Here is a 21,989-nt window from a genome sequence, read left to right as displayed (position 1 = left end):
CCTTGGATTTGATTTGCATTTTTCTGAAGATTAGTGAAGTTGAGCATTGTTTCATGGGTCTGGTAGTCATCCATATGTCTTTGAAAAAATATACCTCTGCCCATTTTTAATTGGGTTGTTTGTTTTCTAGATGCTGAATAATACAGGTTATTTGTATATTTTGGATATTAGCCTGTTATCAGACATATTGTTTGCAAATATCTTCTCCCATTCAGCAGACTGATTTTTCATTTTGCTAAGTTTCTTGTGCTGCACAATGTCTTATCAGTTTGATGCAGTCCCTTTTGCTTAACTTTGCTTTTGTTTCTTAGGCTGAGGAGACATACCCAAAAAACTTTTTTGATACTGCTGTAAACTTTTCTGATACCCACCCTGAGAGAAAGTCATATACTACCCAAAGACGAAGTCAACTTTCAAATTAGGGTATTTTCTCCTTTCCATGTTTACTGAAACAAAAACGATGACATAAAGTAGAAGCAAAGTACCACTCTCAACTTAGTTCTCCCATCCAGGTAATAGATTTTAACAGTATGTTATGTGCAGGACTGGATGTGTAAACTAAGAAAAAGTTTTCCATAATCATAATGCATAATGTTTAGAGAACTAAAGTTGTTTATACTTTACCAACTTTATGGAACCTTCCATCTTAGGCATTTAAGGAGATAGATTCTTGCTCAAAGAAAACTGAAAAGATGGGAAGAGAAAATATTGTCTGATTCATGCTTCCAATGGAAAGTGGCAGATAAGACATTCCCAACGATGCTATTTCACTCCAATGTTCCCTGATTTCATCAACTATAGAGCAGTTTTATATTTTAAGAGGGGAAAAAACGTTCAAACTGAGAAAAAAAAACAAGAGGCAACACATGTTTCTAAGTAGTATTAATAAATGGGAGATGGTGAGAAAGTCTGCAAGAAAAATCTGGCTCAACACAAAGTGAAAATAAATAGAGAGATGACTCAGATTTCCTTCTGCCTGGTTAAAAAAAAAACAAAAAGATTTCAACAAAGTTATTATGATTAAACACAGAAATTTCTGTCCTGTGACCAGCTGCACAGAGATACTCTATCTATTCAAAATTCTCTCCTACTCAGAGTTTCTCTCAGAGCAGCTTTCACATCTTTATTTCTCAAGTTGTAAATCAAGAGGTTCATCATGCCAACCACATTGGTGTAAAAGAGAGAAGAGACTTTTCTTTCATCCATAGACCCAGAAAATGAAGGTTTGAGATACATAAATATACATGATCCAAAGAAGAGAGAAACAGCAATGACGTGGGGGCAGCAGGTACTGAAGCCTTTGGGACTGCCCTCCATGGAGCTGATATGGAAGATGTTGGTGAGGATGAGACCACAAGAGACAAAGATGATGAGATTGGGCACAATGATTTTGATGCCCACCTCAATGAAAACTACCAGATCACTGATGTGGATACTTGTGCAGGAGAGCTTGAGCAGAGGAAAGATATCCCAGCAATAATGGTTGATGGGGTTTGCATCACAGAAGATCAGTCTCAACATGCATCAAATGTGACCAATGGCACCAGAAAATGCCATCAAGTAGGAACCAAGCATAAAGCTGGAACGCACTTTAGGGGACATGGCAACATGATACAAAAGTGGTTTACAGATGGCCATATAGTGGTCATAGGCCATTGATGTCAGCATATAAATTTCAGAAATGGCAAAAAAAACTGAAAAAGTAGAGCTGTGTCATGGATCCCATATAAGAAATAATATTCTTCTTTGATATAAAATTAATCAGCATTCTGGGTGAAAACACAGAAGAATAGCAGACGTCTATGAAGAACTTCCAGATGTTCAAGTTGGATTTAGAAAAGGAAGAGGAACCAGAGAACAAGTTTCCAACATCTGCTGGATCGTTGAAAAAGCAAGAGAGTTCCAGAAAAACATCTACTTTTGCTTTATTGACTATGCCAAAGACTTTGTGTGGATCACAAAAAACTGTGGAAAATTCTGAAGGAGATGGGAATACCAGACCACCTGATGTGTCTCCTGAGAAATCGGTATGCAGGTCAGGAAGCAACATTTAGAACTGGACATGGAACAACAGACTGCTTCCAAATAGGGAAAGGAGTGTGTCAAGGCTGTATATTGTCATCCTGCTTTTTAAACTTATATGCAGAGTACATCATGAGAAATGCTGGGCTGGAAGAAGCACAAGCTGGAATCAAGATTGCTGGGAGAAATATTAACAACCTCAGATACGCAGATGACACCACCCTTATGACAGAAAGCAAAGAATAACTAAACAGCCTATTGATGAAAGTGAAAGAGAAGAGTGAAAAAGTTGGCTTAAAACTCAACATTCAGAAAACTAAGATCATGGCATCTGGTCCCATCACTTCATGCAAACAGATGGGAAAACAGTGGAAACAGTGAGAGACTTTATTTTTGTGGCTCCAAAATCACTGCAGATGGTGACTGTAGCCATGAAAATAAAAGACACTTGCTCCTTGGAAGAAAAGCTATGACAAACCTAGACAGCATGTTTAAAAAATGGAGAAATTACTTTAACAACAAAGGTCCATCTAGTCAAAGCTATTGTTTGTCCATTAGTTATGTATGGATGTGAAATTTGGACTATAAAGAAAGCTGAGTGCCGAAGAATTGATGTTTTTGAACTGTGGTGTTGGAGATGACTCTTGAGAGTCCCTGGACAGCAAAGAGATCAAATGAGTCAATCCTAAAGGAAATCAGTCCTGAATATTCATTGCAAGTACTGATGCTAAAACGGAAGCTCCAATACTTTGGCCACCTGATGCGAAGAACCAACTCATTGGAAAAGACCCTGATGCTAGGAAGGATTGAATGCAGGGGGAGAATTTGATGACAGAGGATGAGATGGTTGGATGGTGGACATGACTACTCAAGTCAATGGACGTGACTTTGAGTAGGCTCCAGGAGTTGGTAATGGACAGGGAAGCCTGGCGTGCTGCAGTCCATGGGTTTGCAAAAACTCGGCCATGACTGAGTGACTGAACTGAGCTGACAAGTTAAAGAGGAAAAAGTACATGGGGGTGTGTAGGTGTGAATTCAGTGCAATTAGGATTGTCAATCTCAAATTTCCCAGCACAGTGACCATGTACATTCCTAGGAACAGGTAGAAAAGGGGGAGCTGGAGATCTATATGGTCTGTTAATCCAACAGAATGAATTCGGCCACAAAAGAGACATTTCCAGAAGCCATTCTTCTCTAAGGGAATCTGCATATAGAGCAGGAAAGTGTTTCATTGGAGGACAACTCAGCTCTTCCCACAGTGTCTCATCCTACAGAAGAGTAATTTTGTTGTTGTTGAGTTGTTAAATCATGACCAACTCTTTTGCAAATCCATGGACTGTAACCCACAAGGCTCCTCTGTCCATGGGATTTCCCAGGCAAGAATACTGGAGTGGGTTGCCACTTCCTTCTCCAAGGGATCTTCCCGACCTAGGTAATGAACCTGTGTCTCCTGCATTGCCAGACGGATTCTTACCGCTGAGCCACCAGGGAAGTCCAGCGCTAAAGAGTACACACAGTGTGAATTCCTGACACTATCTCAAATTAGTCCAATATAATCTGCCTTTACCTTTATCACAATACTGTGATGTGGACTTGCCCTTAATTAGAGCTTTTATAAGCTAAATATAGCAAAGGATATCACAAACAGACTACAGAGGGAAGGCCAGTGCTACCATATGCAAATATACCTGATGGAGAAACCAAGGGAGAAGAGGGGTGGATTAGGACATAATTGTTCTACTTTCATCTCAACATTTCTTCATTCAGTGACCCTAGCAACCTGGCGCTGGTTTCTAATACACTTTAGACTTCATGTGGCCAGAACCAAAAATTCAGTTTCTAATCAAAGATGATAGTCTATGAGAATTAAGTAACTTCCCTTGTCACAAAGTAAAAGCCATAGAGGTGAAAGAGTGAGTTTTATCCTCTTAGAGGAAACTTTCTAACTGATATGTTTTGAGCCCACTCATGTCTTGGAACATTCTCTGATCCCTCTCCCAACAGATTCCCTGGGTTCACTTGAGTCTCAGAACTACACAAAATGAGAAAGAATAGGCATATATTAAGTTCCTCAAATTTCACCTCAAAACAAGGAATAAGTATTGTAAATTGAATTAGATATGTAAGTTGAATTCAGAAACTCACCCTTCTTAGTTCAGAAAACCACAGAGCTGGTTACCTTATCGCTCATTGTCACTCTGCTGTATTGGAAACATAAGTTCAGATTCTTTAGGCTTGATTTCTTTGATTCTAAGAGGAGACAGCCTAGACATATGCCTAGGGAATGTTTGTGATCTGGTGTAATTTCTGATTATATGAAGTCCTTTCAAGAAGTAGAAAGAAAAACAAAGCCTTTAATCACACACTTGCTAGTAATTAGACACAGAAGATTTAATGTGAGTATGATGATGTAATGCTCTTGGTTAAAAACTGGGTAGAAGCTTTCTAAGTCTCTTCCCTGGGGTATATATTATGCATATATATAGAATTTATATATATATACCTATATATATAAATGGAATAAGGAAATTATAGATCCCAGTGTGTGATCTGTCTTTAGTTCTTATGGACCTAATCTTTTACTCATTTTTGCTTTACTCTGGGAACTGTGCATCCCTCAGGTAGATCCAAAGTGAATTCCCATCTCTTCACTATCTTCACCTCTGAAGGGAAAGCTAGGACAGTGCTTCAGTCCCTCTCTATGCCCATTTCTGAACTGGACGTATTTCCATGAGTCCTACTTCCAGGTCTCTTTATTTCTTTATCTGAAATTTTTAAAATGTTGCAATGTTCAAGTTTTGCAACAATATGTTACATATTATACACATAAGCATCCTAACTTGATTCCCCTCCTTTTAGTGAGGTCCAAACAGACACACAGAACTTCAGTTGCTAACAAGATGTAATAATTAAGATGATTCCTTAAGCCATTGTCAAATGCAAACTTTAGAAGTGCTATTTAAACTTCTGTATTATTTTTTCCACAATATTCTGATAGAATGAAATCTAAAAAAAAAAAAGAAATCTAATTTGACAGAAAGCTAATTTTTTCTAAAAATGAAACAAACTGTACTTTGAGGCTTCTCAAATGGAAATCTTGTGACCAACTTTAACTGTTTTTGGCAAATCAATTAATGGTGAAATACAAAACAGAGTGGCTGCACCTCTGTGTGCCTATAAGTGTGCCCAAATACTGTAATTATTATTTACTTCTTTAGATACACTCCTTTGTCAATAAGGATGACAAGTTTATAAAAAGGGTGAAGATGTTAATGAAAAAAGAAAAGTGTCACCAAGCTCAGCTATTTTATAAATATAGGCCTTGGTATGTGAAAATAATATAAGTTGATATTGAGATCAAAGAATGTGGTATGAGTGCCACTGAAAACTGTAAATCAAGGAAATAGCAAGGAGTTAAAACTGTAAGTCAATGCTGAACATGTGAAAATACAAAAAAGCAAACATATCAGTGTTGCTAAGTTCACCATATCTAACTCTTCAGAGGAGATAAGAAAACAAGAAAATAAAAAATATTGTTAAAGTTGTCTTTAAAAATGCTGAAATTCCCACAAGACAAACATTTTAATAACCGTTTCCCCATATTTTTTCGAAAGAAAAAAAATCCAACATTTTATTCCAGGAAAAGACACTGTCACAATGTTTCTTTCAAGTTATTATAGTTTTAACTGCAGAATGATTTATGATTTCATGCCTTAAAATCCATAAGGAAGTAGCATAAGGAAGCCAACAAAAGCCAAATGTGGTTTAGTTGTGCCCAGGTTACACCAAATGAATGCAGGTTTGTGGGTTTAACTTTTTTCTTTAAATATAAAATGTTTTAGTTTTTATCCTATCCATAAAATTCCCATGATCTCTATAATATTTCTATGGCTGTCCAGAAGGAGGAGATTTGTAAATATAGGTTTCTGTTTTTTATTATATTTTCTAGATTCCATCTTTATAATTTGAGCTTTAATTACTACTCACGTTTTTATCTTATGAAAAAGTTTCTTCTTTCTATCTGGTTTTCCAGAATTCTGGCCACAACTTGGTTCACCTTTATTCCCCCAAATACTACTATTGTATTGTCACTGTGCATTATAAGTTCAGAAAAACTTTATGGACTGGATATATTTACTTAACTAAATGGAACAGAATAAACATCCAAATTAAACTACAGGTCCTAAGCCTCATGACCACTCTCCACAGGGTCTTCTTATTTATTGGCCGTGTGTCTGTTGAGGTTCAGCCTCATGAGAGGCTTATGGCCTCCTTTCTCTCCCATGCCCTGTTCTCTGAATTACAAACATTACAAACATTGCAAGCATTCCAAAAACTATGTTTTGAATTTTGTGAATGAAGGAATATTCCTAATGACCAATCATCTCCCCAGTATACTAGCCCAAGAGGCATTATCTTTCCCATAAACAACTATAACAAAACCCCCCTGAAAAACTGTTTTCCTCAAAAAATAAAATAAAATAAAATAACAGAAGAGCAATATACACCCTGAGAGAAATTCATGTACCACCCTGAAAAAAAGCATTTTTCAGATTAAAAATTAGGATAGCCTTTCCTGTGGCATATTTACATAGACAAAATTAAAGAAATACAATAGAAGCCAAGTATATCAAGGAAAGAGTAAACCTGAAATCAGAAACCTAATCTTATTCTAGACTTTTTCATTAAAAATATATATGACTGTAAATAAGTCATTAACCACTCTATATACCAACCATATAATGAATATATTTTGACAATCCATTACGTGCAGGTAACAATATCCTTTGTCAAAGGAGGCATGCACAGTGCCTACAGATACAAAGTGGGTTACACTTAACAGTCACTGTGAAGTCTTCCACCTCAGAAATTAAAAGTGATATAAACTTGCTTAATGAAGCCTGGAAAGATGGGAAGAGGAAACATTCTCAGGTTCATGCTTCCAATGGCAATTGGCAGATAAGACATCCCCAGTGACATTATGTCACACTAATGGTCCATCTAGTCAAAGCTATGGTTTTTCCAGTAGTTGTGTATGGATGTGACAGTTGGACTACAAAGAAAGCTGAGTGCAGAAGAATTGGTGTTTTTGAACTGTGGTGTTGGAGAAGACTCTTGAGAGTCCCTTGGACAGCAAGGAGATCCAAGCAGTTCATCCTAAAGGAAATCAGTCCTGGATATTCATTGGAAGGACTGATGCTGAAGCTGAAGCTCCAATACTTTGGCCACCTGATGCAAATAACTGAATCATTGGAAAAGACCCTGATGCTGGGAAAGATTGAAGGTGGGAGGAGAAGGGGATAACAGAGGATGAGATGGTTGGTTGGTATCACCAACTCAATGGACATGAGTTTGAGTAAACTCTGGGAGTTGGTGATGGACAGGAAGGCCTGGTGTGCTGCAGTCCATAGGGTTGCAAAGAGTCAGACATGACTGAGTGACTGAACTGAACTGAACTTAATGTTCCCTGACTTGATGATTTGTTGGCCAATCTTCTATTTTCACAGGGAAAGCTAAGTTCAGACTAATGCAGTATTATAGTAAATAAATTAAATGATTATAATGAATGAAAAACAAGATAATAAATGTTCTTCTAAATAGTATTAATAAATGGGAGCATGTGAAGAAAGGAAATTATGAAAATGGTAAATAAGGAGAGAAGTCTTCTATGTGATAAGTCTACATAAATTGATATGCTGAAGATATCTTTCAATATGGTACAAAATAGGATAATAAGACTGTGAATAAAATCATTAAAATTAAAAAGAGAGTATTTCTGTTCTGTGATTATTTGGAAAAAGAGGTGTGGTTTCTAATCAAAACTATATTCTACTTATAGTTTTTCTCAGAGCAGTTTTCACATCTTTGTTTCTCAAACTGAAGATTAAGGGGTTCATCATAGCAACCACATTGGTGTAAAAGAGAGAAGAGATGTTTTGTTCATCCAGAAATGCAGGTGAAGATGCTTTAAGATACATAAATGCACATGATCCAAAGAAGAGAGAAACAGCTGCCTTTTCCATTATCAGGATACAGAGTGATGTGGACTTGCCTTTATTAGAGCTTTTATAAGCTAAATACAGTAAAGGACATCACAATCATCCTAGAGACGGAAGCCAAGAGTAGTCATATGCAAACATACCTTCTGGAAAAACCCAGGGAAGAGGATAAGAATAAGGATGGACAACGATGCAACTCTTGTACTCTCATCTCAGCATTCCTTCATTCCTGTGAGCTCTTCCCTCACCAACCCAACTGGAGGCAGTGACCCTAGCAACCCAGCTCTGGCTTCTCATGCAGTTTAGACCTTATGTGGCAGGAACCAAGAATACTGCTTCTAAATCAAGATGAGGGGACCCAAGTCTATGAGAATTAAGTTATCAACCTTGTCACAGAGTAAAAATCATAAAGGTGGAAGAGTGGGAGATCCATGTACTTTGAGGAAACTTCCTGACTGATATGTCGTTTGGGCCCCTCTAATATTCTCTGATTCCTCTCCAACAAATGCTTTCAGTAGTTTTACTTGAGCCTCAGTTTCACAAAATCAGAAAGAATGGATATATGATAGGTCACTGGGCTATGATCACAAAAAAAGGAATAAGTATTGTAAATTAAATTCAGAAAGTCACCCACCTTTGATCTTAAAACGGCAGGAATCTCTCCTTACCCTATGTCTTTACCCTGTTGATTCTGGAAATGTCATTTCATGTTCTCCAGGCTTGATCCTTTTGATTTTAGGGGAGAGGAGCTAGACATTAATTCACCTATGCCATGGAAATCTTTGTGAACTTCTATAATTTCTGATATTTTCAGTGTTCTCTAGCAACAGAAGAAGATAATCTTTTTATTATAATACTTGTTACTTGATTATACCCAGAAGATCTAATGTGAGTTTAAGGATGTAATGCACTTGGTGAAAAACAGGTTAGAAAATTGTCTGGTCTCCTCCCCAGAGTGTAGATTATATGTTTAATATGGAATAAGGAAATTTTGGATCCTGGTTCATGATCCATCTTTATTTCCTTGGGGACTCACTCTTTTACTCATTTTTGCTTTATTCTAGGGACTGCACCCCTAGCAGATCCCTCAGGTAGATCCAAAGTGAATTCCTATCTCCTCATTATCTATACTTCTGAAGGGAAAGCTGTTACATTGTCTCATTCCCTCTTTATTTGCATTTACTAAATGAACGTGTTTCCACAAGAGACCTACTTACAGGTTTCTTTATTTCTTTACCTGAATTCATCAAATGTTGCAGTGACTCATTTGAGTTCTCTTTCTGAGATATCTCTGAAATAATTTTTCATATAGTATAACCCTTCTATAGTTTATACTTTTTACATATTCCTGAAATTTCTACCTGACTCTCCTGCTGCCTAATTTCCTGTAACATTTTAGTAACTGAAATTAACAATTTTTCTCATGATAGAAAAGAGTAGGGGTTATGGAATTAGAGAGAGTGCTCTGAATCCTACCTTCCTTCTTGCACTTTTACACACTATAACACTTTGGACAAATTTTTGAATCTCTAGGTTCACCTATGTGAAGTAAGGAATGAAGTAAGCCAGAAAGATAAAGAACATTACAGCATACTAACACATATATATGGAATTTAGAAAGATGGTAATGATAACCCTATATGCAAAACAGAAAAAGAGACACAGAAGTACAGAACAGACTTTTGAACTCTGTGGGAGAAGGCGAGGGTGGGATGTTTCAAAAGAACAGCATGTATATTATCTATGGTGAAAGAGATCACCAGCCCAGGTGGGATGCATGAGACAAGTGCTCAGGCCTAGTGCACTGGGAAGACCCAGAGGAATCGGGTGGAGAGGGAGGTGGGAGGGGGGATTGGGATGGGGAATATGTGTAACTCTATGGCTGATTCATATTAATGTATGACAAAACCCACTGAAATGTTGTGAAGTAATTAGCCTCCAACTAATAAAAAAAAAAAATAAAAGAAAAAAAATAGCATCTCTTTCATTGAGCTGCTGTGTTAATCAAATTAAAAAAAATAAGTAAAATGGTTGGGCCAATATTGGCATATGGTAGTCAATAAATGTCAGCTCTTACTACTCATATTCTCATAAATTTCAGTAGATTCTTTTTCATAATATTTACCAAACTTTTCCCCTTTAATTCATGTTTTTCTATAAACTGTATATTTTATTAGAACAAATATTTATTCTATCTTGTTAACTATTAGGATCCTGAAACTAAGAACAATGCTGAGTACACAGAAATAATTCAATGAATACTTCTGAAACTCATCTTATTTTTATCTAAGAGCTTTCAGAATACATTCAAAACTCTTATGCTAACCACAATGTTCACAACCACAAAGACCTGCACTCACCTGTCCCCAGCCACCACACAACTTCTGGCTTTATGATTAAACTGAACTAGTGTAATTGAACTATTGAATTGAACTATTGAGGCTCATAACTATTATTTTAGCATTTTCCCATATATTCACTCTTATTTGGTCATGAACAGTGTTGCTAGAATAGGGTCTGAAAGCACAGCTCTGTCCCTCCCAAGTTCATGAACTTTCAGTGGTTCTCCATTATCCACTTGAAAATTGAAACTATGTAGTAAAAACATATTTCTCAAAACTATGCTTAAGGCTTGGTTAAAACTAAAGAAGAAAGTGAGTCAGAGTTAACTTTGATGAGAAGCCATGAAAAGCCATTCTTTGATGAGAAGCCATGATCATTCGACCATTCTGATTGGTCGAAGTATCTTGCATACTTTAAATATGGTACAAAACTTTAACCTTCTCAAAAACATAAAAAAGGAAGTAGCAGAATGTTTACTTTTCAAAGACCACTCAATTGCCTTGGGATTTCAACACATTTTAGAAATACATATGCTTTTGTGTGAAAAACAAACCTACATGAGTTTATCTTGAGGGAGAAGAATATCACTCTATGATAATAGAGTGTTCTCTTATTGATAGAAAAACATCAAATGCTCAAAAACATGCTTTCAAAATGTTCCAAAAAAAAAAAAAAAAACCAAGGGACTCCACAAACAAAATAATGACCTGTGCAGCTACCACAATTATGGAATTTGCTTATTCGTTTTTAGTGGGGCAACCCTTAAAAGAGAGAGATGGAAGAAACTGCTAGTAATTGAATTCCTGATGAATGAAAATTAAGATCATGCTGTGTGAAATTTTAAGTGTAGGCTTCTTTGAAACGTCTTCTTAGCTCTCTAGCTCTTGTTTAGAATCTTTCCAATATATTGTATAATATTTGAAGTCACAAGTCTAGCTAAATTAGGTAAGAAAATGTATTTTCATGATGCAGCAATTTGGAAAAGAATCCAATTTCACACGAAATTAGAAAAGCTCTGTCCCTGGTTCATGGGCACAGGAGAAACCCAGGGCTTATGAGGTTGACTCTAAGATTGAATACCTTCAGCAGAACCATAACTTCCTTCACAACCTGTCGGTGCCAATCACGTAACTCAAGAAAGGAAGGAGATCAAACAAGGAGATCAAACCGGTCAACCCTAAAAGAACTCAGTCCTGAATATTCACTGGGATGCCTGATGCTGAAGCTGAGGCGCCAGTACTTTGGCCGCCTAATGAGAGGAACTGAGTCATTAGAAAATACGCTGATGCTGGGAAAGACTGAAGGCAGGAGGAGAAGGGGATGACAGAGGATGTGATGGTTGGATGGCATCACCGAATCAATGGACATGAGTTTCAGCAAGCTCCGGGAGCTGGTGAAGGACGGGGAAGCCTGGTGTGCTGCAGTCCATTGGATCACAGAGTCAGACACGACTGAGCGTCTGAACTGAGCATTTAAAATCCTCTGGTTTGATTCCCCCTCCACTTAAAAGAACTCCAAATAGAGAGATGCACAGTTCCGTTGCAAACTAAAACATGATTAAGTTGCTGAACAATCAGCAAGGTTGCCCCCTTTGCAAGGTTACCACTTGTAATTATTAAAAATTGTATTTTGTTATTTATATTTTTTCAAATTAATGAAGGATATAAACTACTCATTATGAAGAGCAGTTCTTTTATGTTAATGAACAGATTTCATTCTAATTTTGAGGCACATGAAATGAAAGGTTAGTGATCAGGCTTAACTCCCTCTTGGGGATCCTCAAATTGTTTTAAAATACATAATAGAGTACATGTACCTGCATTCTGTTGGTTTCCAAATGGCCCAGTTAATTTCACTTGTTTAGACACATTTGTTTCCACTTGAAAAACAAGTTTATAGAGGGAAATACTAGTTTAAACAAGCAAACCTCTAACCAAGATCAACAATTTTAGGTAAATAGATCTTGTTAAGGAAAAATCAATCATGTCCGTATTGCAGTCAGGAGATGGAAAAAGAGTGGTCATCTAAAAATACCAGCCAAGAATTTAGCTATGCTGATCATCTAAAAAAAGTCAAAAATCAGCTTTGCCAAATTTCAAAATACATAAATACTGACTGGAGATTAAGAAGAGTATTTAGTAATTAATATTATTCAAAATATCTTAGAAAATGATTACAGGGTCACTGATACAGCATATTGAGGATTTTTAAAGTGGCATATTTTTGCTTTCAAAAAATAATCCAACATTCTTGTCATGACTTGCTTTATTCTCCAAATATTTCTTTCACATTGCCATTATTCTCCCAACTGCAGTTTGATGTTTCTGTACCTAAAACTCCATATGAATGTAGCACACAGAATCCAGCAAAACCAGAAGTAATCTCCTTGTTCAAAGGTCATCTAGTCCTGTTGGTTTAACATTTTAAATCACAAATAACTTAAGCTTTCATCTTTTCTAGAGAAATCCTGTGATCTCAAGAGTATCTAGGGTCTTGCACAAGGAGTGAGTCCGTAGGTAAAGGTTTTCATTATCCAACAATTTTCTGTGTAATTTACTTGATGCAATTACTCCTCATGATTTATCTCCTGTAACTGATGCCTTCTCTCTACCCACTTCCCCAAATGAGACCACAGCTCTTCTGCTTTCTTTCTCCAAAACACTAATAATGTGTGTTCATTATGCAAATAGCTTTATCAAAGATTTATGAATAGTGAAATATATTCACAGTACTCTGAAAAACAGGAAACAGTTTCAGAATGAAAGTGAAAGTCGCTCAGTCGTGTAGGATTCTTTGCAATCCCATGGACTATACAGTGCATAGAATTCTCCAGGCCACAATAGTGGAGTGGGTTCCCTCCTCTAGGGGATCTTCCCAATCCACAGATCAAACCCAGGTCTTCCACATTGAACGAAGATACTTTACCAACTGAATCACAAGGGAAGCCCAGGTCCCTAAATTTCACAACCATGTCCCACATTGGGACATCTTATTAATTGACCATATGCTCCTTGAGTCCTGACATAATAACATGTTTCTGAGTATCCTTAATGCTCACGCCTTGTGTTCTGAAGTACAAACCCTTGAAAGCATTCCAAATTCAGGTTTTTAATATTGCAGAAATAGTAATTTCCCTTTTTGAGCAAATCATCTCAATATGAGCCCAAAAGGCTTTCTCTTTGTGACAACAACAACAGCAAAAGACAATCAAACTGTTTTGCTAAAAAGAAAAGAAAGGAATACCCAGCTTGAGAAAAATTCATATGTCATTCTGAAATAGAGGAGAATCAACTTTAAATCAGGAATGCTTTCTTATATTTTATGCTCATTGAAATAGAATAACAAAATCAAGAGTGTATAGAGTATACTGAAGAATAATACACTTGAAGTCAGAATGATCAGAATTTAGTCTATAATTATTCTTTCTAGAGCTGTATGACTTAAAGTAAATCATTATTCAGTCTTGGATTCACTTTCCCACCCATGCAAAACATGTATTTTGATGATTGGCTATGTGTCAATTTGACTTACAAAGGTGAAAAATAAAACTCTGCCAAAAGAAGCTTTTGGATGGGAAATGGATTGTCCTTGATACTCTTAGAACCATCAATCTCTGGTATTTAAAGATGATACATTATTGCCAAGTGAAATATGGGAAGATAAGGGTATAAACAGAGTATTTATCCTTATTTATCCTTCTTATTGCAAGTTGATAGGTAAAAACAACCCTCGTGATATGTTTTCAGTCTGCTGCTATGTAACTCACTATTTGGAGACCATTCATCTTCTCCCAGTGGAAAAATAATTTCAAAATGATAATGAAAAGAGATAATATATTCACTATTTCACATGTATTTTGAAAACAGTGGAAAAATATATAAAAATGGAAATAAATTATACAAATAGGACTCAAATTTCTTTAAGATACTAGGTAAAAAAGATAATAAAAATATAGTAAGAAGATTGTCATTAAAATTAAACACTCAACATCACTGTCCTGTAACTCATGCACACAGTTCTAATTAAAACTGTCTCCTACTCAGGGTTTTTCTCAGAGCAAGTTTAACATCTTTGTTTCTCAAGCTGTAGATTAATGGGTTCATCATAGGAACCATATTGGTGTAAAAGACAGAAGAGACTTTTCCCTCATCCATAGACACAGCAGAAGGTGGTTTGAGATACATAAATGCCGCTGATCCAAAGAAGAGAGAAACAGCAATGATGTGGGAACTGCAGGTGCTGAAGGCTTTGGACCGGCCCTCTGTGGAGCTGATGTGGAGGATGTTGGTGAGGATGAGACCATAAGAGACAAAGATGGTGAGACTGGGCACGATGATATTGATGCCCACTACAATGAACACTTCCAGCTCACTGACATAGGTACTTGTGCAGGAGAGCTCGAGCAGAGGGAGGATGTCACAGAAATAATGGTTAATGATGTTTGCATCATAGAAGGTCAGTCTCAGCATGCATCCAGTGTGAGCCATGGCACCAGAAAATGCCATCAAGTATGAACCAAACATAAGGCTGAAGCACACTTTAGGGGACATAACAACATTATACAAAAGTGACTTGCAGATGGCCACATAGCGGTCATAGGCCATTGATGTCAGCACATAGCATTCAGAAATGATAAAAAAGCTGAAAAAGTAGAGCTGAGTCATGCACCCCATGTAAGAAATAATATTCTTCTTTGATATGAAGTTAATCAGCATTTTGGGTGTAAATACAGAAGAATAACAGAGATCTATGAAAGACAAGTTAAAAAGGAAAAAGTACATGGGAGTGTGTAGGTGTGAATTCAGTGCAATTAGGGTTATCAATCCCAAATTTCCCAGCACAGTGACCATGTAGATTCCTTCGAACAGGAAGAATAGAGGGAGTTGGAGATCTGGCTGGCTGGTTAATCCCAACAGAATGAATTCAGTCACAAAAGAGCCATTTCCAGGAGCCATTCTTCTCTAAGGTGATCTGTGAGCACAGAAGAAAAAGGTTACATAGTGAACAATGACTCAGTTTTCACACAATATCTCCTCTCCCAAGTGTGGTGTTTGGGCTGGGAATCTGAGAGTAACCCAGCCTGGACTCATGGAATTGTCTTACCTACTCTCTCATGGAACTGTGTCACCATTATCCTGAAACTGAGTGACAGGGAATTTCACTTTTTTGGGTCTTTATAAACTAAGTAGGAAAGAGTATCAAAACTTAGCCTACAGAAGGGAGACAACTGCCCTGTGCAGACTTGACTGCTTGGGGAAAAAAAGAGTGGATAAAGGAGAGGTTTGGACCAGGATTGACTCATTCTTCTCATATCTCAACATTTCTCCTTTCACTTGAAGTCTCCCCTCTACCTCACTGTAGGTAGAGACTCTAGCAACTAAGTACTGCTCTTTAAAGCAGATTAGACCTGGTGGGGTGAGAAAAAGAAAATTGCTTCTTAACTAAAACTAAATGGCCAGAGTCTATGAGGGGTTAACTCTTTGCCCCACATCACAGAGTAAAAGCTGTAACTGTAGATGAGTGAGACCTCCATCCATGGAGAGGGAACTTACTGACTGATCTAATGCATCTTTTTAGGCCCCTAGTGTCCCTGAGCATTCACTGATCCATGCCTTGAATAGACATTTTTCTAAGATTTATGTAAGTCTCAGGAGCAAAATTGGGAAATAAACTGTCATATCTTAGATCCTTGGACTTCCATTTCAAACAAGAAGGACATGAATAAATGAAATTCAGAAACTTACCTTCCTTTCTCCAGAAAACCCCAGGGCTTTCTTATCATTGGTTTTACCCTCTGGTCTTAGTAGAGCAATTTCAGGTTGAGGCTTCGGTTCCTTTGATTCTAAGAGAATGCAGCCCACATGTATTTTCTGATTTGACTTCAAAATCTTTTAGAAATATAGATCATAATTTCTGTTTATGACTTTCAGTCCACTCAAGCAGCAGAGAAAGATAAACATTCTTCTTTATTATTATTTTTGCCACTTGTAAGTCACAGAAGATTCAATGTGAGTGTAATGCTATAATGCACTCAGTTATAAATGTGGCAGAAGTTTGCTCAGTCTCTTCCCTGGGGAAACAGTCTACGTATAATAGGGACCAGGGGGATTGCATTTGCATTCTGTACCTTAATCTGTCCTTAGTACCTTAGAGCTTCAATAGTTTACTCAAGTTTTTGCTTCACTTAGGGATTTTCCATTCCCCAAAGAAGAGCCAAAACTCCCATTTTCTGTTCATTTAGATTAGAGAAATGAAGAGGAAGCCCTAGTCTCTTTTTTCCTACAAAAACAACTGATGCAAAAACAATTTATGTAGCAAATATGTAAGAAATTCAGAAGCTTGTTAAGAGAGTCTTTCACCCAGTTTATGCATGAAGCCAGAGATATTTAAGCTTGGCATAAGAGCACTTCTGGACAACAGGATTCAGAAACAAGTCCTAGCAAATCAGTGCTGGTACTATGCTTAGTCGCTCAGTCTTGTCCAACTCTTTGTGGCCCCATGGACTGTGACCCACCAGGTTCCTCTGTCCTTGGGGATTCTCCAGGCAAGGATCCTGAAGTGGGTTGCCATACACACCTCCAGGGGATCTTCCCAGCCCAGGGATCGAACCCATGTGTCCCTCATTGCAGATGGATTCTTTACCATCTGCACCACAAGGGAAGCCCAAGAATATGAAGTGGGTTGCTTATCCCTCCTCCAGGGGATCTTTCTGACCCAGGAATTGAACTGAGGTCTCCTGCATTCCAGGTGGATTCATTACCAGATGAGGTACCAGGGAATTCCAATAAATTGGCCTGTCAATGACTCACTTATAGGGAAAATGTTCCCTCTGAGATTTCCTAATCCATAAATTCTCTACACAGTCTAGGTAATAAATCTTATTGAAGGAGAAAAGGAACACTGGATCTTCAGGAGACAGATTTCTTATAATTTTAACAGTTCTAAAATAACCATTTCCCTCTATATCAGAACTAGAATAGTGCAAAAAACTCAGGTTTGTGAGTACCTTCACAATTTTTGGTTTGTGAACCAGAGGTTGAGTTTGTAGTGAGACTGTATCTCAGCCTGTTCTATCCACCTCAGTGTGACTTTTTTCTCACCTTACAATGTGAAGAAGGCACTCAGCTAGTTTTCACAGGTGACTGCTTCATATGTAGCTGTAGATTTACTGCATTCATGGGAGGAGGTGAGCTCAGGATCCTCTTATGTCACCATCTTGAACCACGGTCCCTAAAACTGGGCTTCCCTGATAGCTCAGTTGGTAGAGGATCTGCCTGCCAAACAGGAGACCCTGGTTCAATTCCTGGATCAGCAAGATCCGCTGGAGAAACGATAAGCTACCCACTCCAGTATTCTTGGGCTTCCCTGGTGGCTCAGCTGGTAAAGAATCTGCCTGCAATGCGGGAGATCTGGGATTGATCCCCGGGTTGGGAAGATCCACTGGAGAAGGGAAAGACTACCCACTCTAGCATTCTGGCCTGGAGAATTCCATGGGCTCTACAGTCCATGGGTCCACAAACGGTCAGACACGACTGAGTGACTTTCACTTTCACTAAACATATACAGTCAATTTTATCTCAATAAAACTGTAAAAATATGAAAAAGTTACTATTTAACTAAATAATATATTTTATTTTTAAGTGACAGAAACTATGGTCTTTGAACTTCCCTGGTAGTCCAGTAGTAAAGAATCCACCTGCCAATGCAGGGGACATGGGTACAATTCCTGGTAAGGGAAGATGCCACACGTCCTGGGGCAACTAATTCCATTCGCCACAACTACTGAGCCCTTGGGCCACAACTACTGAAGCCCATGCTCTAGAGCCCAAGTGTGGTAACTACTGAGCTCACGAGCCACAACTTGAGAGCAACCCCCACTCGCCAGGACTACAGATACCCTGAGCACATGTTTGACACAACTTAATATGGGAATATATCTCTTATATTGCAAATTTTATGAAATCTAAATAGAGATCAAGTATTTTTAATTAAAAAGATTAGTATCACATGGATCTGGGCTGTTCTGAGAACATTTTGAAGGCTTAGTACAATAAACGGTAAAAGTATCTTAATTTTTTATATTGGTTGTACGTTGAAGTGATAATATTTTGGCTCTATTGAGTTACAGAAAACATTATTATAATTAATGTCACATCTTTCTCTTTTATCTTTTTAGTTCAGCTAGCAGAAAGTTTGAAATTGCATGTGGGACCTGAATTGTATTTAAATTGGATATTACTAGTCTAGCAGGTAGATGGTGCCTAACAGGTTTCAATTTTTTAGTTAAATTTTATTATAGTGTAATTGCTTTACAATGTTGCATTAGTTTCTTGCTGTATAGCAAATTAAATCAGTCATATGTATACATACAACCAATCTTTTTTTTTTTTTTCAAATTTCCTTCTGATGTAAGTCACTACAGAGCATTGAGTACAGGTTCTTGTGCTATACAGGAGGTTCTGATTAGTTATCTATATTTTACGTAATAGTGTTTATATGTTAGTCCCAATGTCCTAGTTCATCCCACCTCCTCTTCTTCTTTTTCTTTTTCTTGTTGTTGTTCAGTTTCTCAGTCTTGTCCAGCTCTTTGAGATCACATGGACTGCAGCACTCCAGGCTTTCCTATCCTTCACTATCTCCCAGAGTTTCCTCAAACTTATGTCCATTGAGTCGATGATGCCATCCAACCATCTCATCCTCTGTCATCCCCTTCTCCTCCTGCCCTAAATCTATCCCAGCATCAGAGTCTTTTCCAATGAGTTGGTTCTTTGCATCCGGTGGCCAAAGTATTGGAGTTTCAGCATCAGTCCTTCCAATGAATGTTCAGGACTGATTTTCTTCAAGATTGACAGGTTGGATCTCCTTGCAGTCCAAAGGACTCTCAAGTGCACTGATACTGAAGCTGAAACTGTGGTACTTTGGCCACCTGATGTGAAGAGCTGACTCATTTGAAAAGACCCTGATGCTGGGAAAGATTTAAGGCAGGAGGAGAAGGGGACGACAGAGGATGAGATGGCTGGATGGCATCACCGACTCAATGCACCTGAGTTTGAGTAAACTCCTTGAGTTGTTGATGGACAAGGAGGCCAGGCGTGCTGCATTCCATGGGGTTGCAAAGAGTCAGACATGACTGAGTGACTGAATTTAACTGATTATTAAGCCATTAAATGTAAATGTGTATGATGTATCTATTATATATCCACACACACACACACACACACACACACACACATATATATATAATTTATATGTTGATTCATACTTAGGTGGCTTCCACATCTTTGCTATTGACAATAATGCTGCCATGAACTCTGGTCACATATAATTTTCATGGTACTGTTTTCGTTTTCTTCAGATATATACTGATTGTTGGATCACAACGCAGTTTTGGCTTTATGATGAACCTCTGCACCTTTTCCTAAGGATTTCCCTGGTGGCTCAGAATATAAAGAATCTACCCACAATGCAGGAGACCCGGGTTCAATTCCTGGATCTAGAAGAACCCCTGTAGAAGGGAAGTGAAGTCAATTCGCTCAGTCGTGTCTGACTCTTTGCGACCCCATGGACTGTAGCCCACCAGGCTCCTCTATTCATGGGATTCTCCAGGCAAGAATTCTGGGGTGGGTTGCCATTTCCTTCTCCAGGGGATTTTCCTGACCCAGGGATCAAACTCAGGTCTCCCACATTGCAGGCAGACACTTTAACCTCTGAGCCACCTGGGAAGTCCTGGGAATGGTTACCCAAATCAAAATTCTTGCCTGGAGAATCCCATGGACAGAGGAGCCTGGCTGGCTACAGTCCATGAGGTCGCAAAAAGTCAGACATGATTGAAGCAACTTAGTATATAAGCATATTAGGTTCATATACTTTTCTGAACATCATATTTTCTTCTGCATTGATCTTTTTAATGTCCTTCTTTGTCTTTTACTATTGACTTTGTTGTAATGACTACTTTGTTTTATATGGGTATAGAATCCCCCTGTTTATTTTATTCCTCTTGACTTGATTATCTTTTACTATCCCTCATTTTATTCTGTATGTCTCTTTAGATCCGAAGTGAATCTCTTGTAGGCAGCATATGTTAGATGGTACTTTGTTTGTTTTGTTTTTAATCCATTTAGCCACCCTATGTCTTCTTATTGGGACATTTAGTCTATTTACAGGTAAATATGTATCTAGTTACTATCTTTTGTTATTTGTTTTCTGGATGTTTCTGAATATCTGCTCTGTCCTTTTCTATTGGTCTCTTCCATTGTAGTTTGATGATTTCTGTAGTTTTATGTTTGTGCTCCTTTCTCTCTAGTTTTTATAATACCTACTGTTTATTATGGTTACCACCAGTTTCATATATGTTGACTTATATCTATAGCCACTCATTTTAAACTGCTAGTAATTTAAGTTCAAACAATTTCTAGTATATTTACAGTTTTACTTGCTTCCCCCACATTTTGTGTTGTATGTTGTATATTACACTTTCATGTCTATTCCATTTGTTGTAGTTATGGCTGAATTTATAATTTTCACCTTTTTACAGAGGTTTATACCTATCTACAATATTGTATGTTTCAGGTGTACAACAGAGTTATTCAAATTTTAAAGGTTATATTTCTTTTCTATTTATTACACAATATTGGTTATAGTCCCTGTGTGTACAGTATATCCTTATAACTTATTTACTTTATACATAGTAGCTATATCTCTTAGTTCCCTACCCTTTTCTTGCCCCTCTCTCTTCTAATTCTTCATTGGTAACCATTAGTTTGTTTGCTATATCTGTGAGTCTGATTTGTTTTTATATTTACTAGTTTGTTGTATCTTTTAGATTTCAGATATAAGTCATATCATTTAGTGTTTGTCTTTCTCAGTGACTTATTTCATTTAGTATAATATCCTCCAAATCCATTCATTTATTGCTAATGGCAAAACTTAATTCTTTTTAACAGCTGAGCCATATTCCATTGTGTGTCTTTATCACCTCTTTATCCATTTGGCCCTTGATGGACATTTAGGTTGCTTTCATGTCTTGGCTTGATTTTATAATATTCATTTTTAACCACTATATTAGTTTAAAGTGGTTGACCCACAGCCTTTACTATATACTTGCCTTTACCAATAGAATTTTCCCTTCCTTTAATTTCCTATTCTTCTTGTAGTCTTTTTTCAACAAAGAAGACTTTTTAACATTTCCTCTATAGTTGCTTTAGTATTGTGAACACTTTTAGTTTTTGCTTGTTGGAGATGCTCTTTATTTTTACTTCAATTCTGAATGATAGACTTGCTTGGAAGAGTATCCTAGGCTGCAGGGTTTTATTTTTCCCCCTTCAGTGGTTTAAATATATTGTGCTACTCCCTTCTGACCTGCAGAAGTCCATCAGAAAAATCAGCTTATAATAGACTTATTTGGGTTTCCTCCAATGAGATTCTTTGTTTCCCTATTGCTGCCTTTAAAATTCTATTTTGATCTTTAACTTTTGCCATTTTAACTATGATATGCCGCAGTGTATTTTGCTTTGGGTTCACCTTGTTTGAGACTCTCTGTAATTCCCAAACCTGGATAGCTGTTTCCTTCAAGTGTTTAGCCAAAATTTCATTAAGTACATCTTTTACATTTTCTCTTTTTTTCTG

General features: G+C 37.4%; 1 protein-coding gene and 1 pseudogene across 1 annotated transcript; both read right to left on the bottom strand.

Moving 5' to 3' along the window:
• Positions 1 to 1,074: 1,074 nt before the first annotated feature.
• LOC122705293 lies at positions 1,075 to 3,210 on the bottom strand (annotated as a pseudogene).
• Positions 3,211 to 14,386: 11,176 nt separating this feature from the next.
• On the bottom strand, positions 14,387 to 15,319 carry LOC122705289 (olfactory receptor 8B3-like). Its single transcript, XM_043920564.1, has one exon. The coding sequence runs from the start codon at positions 15,317 to 15,319 to the stop codon at positions 14,387 to 14,389; it is 933 nt and encodes a 310-aa protein (XP_043776499.1).
• Between the last annotated feature and the right edge of the window lie 6,670 nt (positions 15,320 to 21,989).

The sequence above is a fragment of the Cervus elaphus genome, chromosome 2, assembly GCF_910594005.1.
Source record: "Cervus elaphus chromosome 2, mCerEla1.1, whole genome shotgun sequence".
In the NCBI taxonomy this organism is placed as follows: domain Eukaryota; kingdom Metazoa; phylum Chordata; class Mammalia; order Artiodactyla; family Cervidae; genus Cervus; species Cervus elaphus.
The sequence above is the reverse complement of the archived record's forward strand: the minus strand, read 5'-3'. Positions and strand labels throughout refer to the sequence as shown.

Bases quoted from the DNA above. Each gene is read 5' to 3' on its own strand.
- LOC122705289 (XM_043920564.1), bottom strand. From the start codon at position 15,319: ATGGCTCCTGGAAATGGCTCTTTTGTGACTGAATTCATTCTGTTGGGA.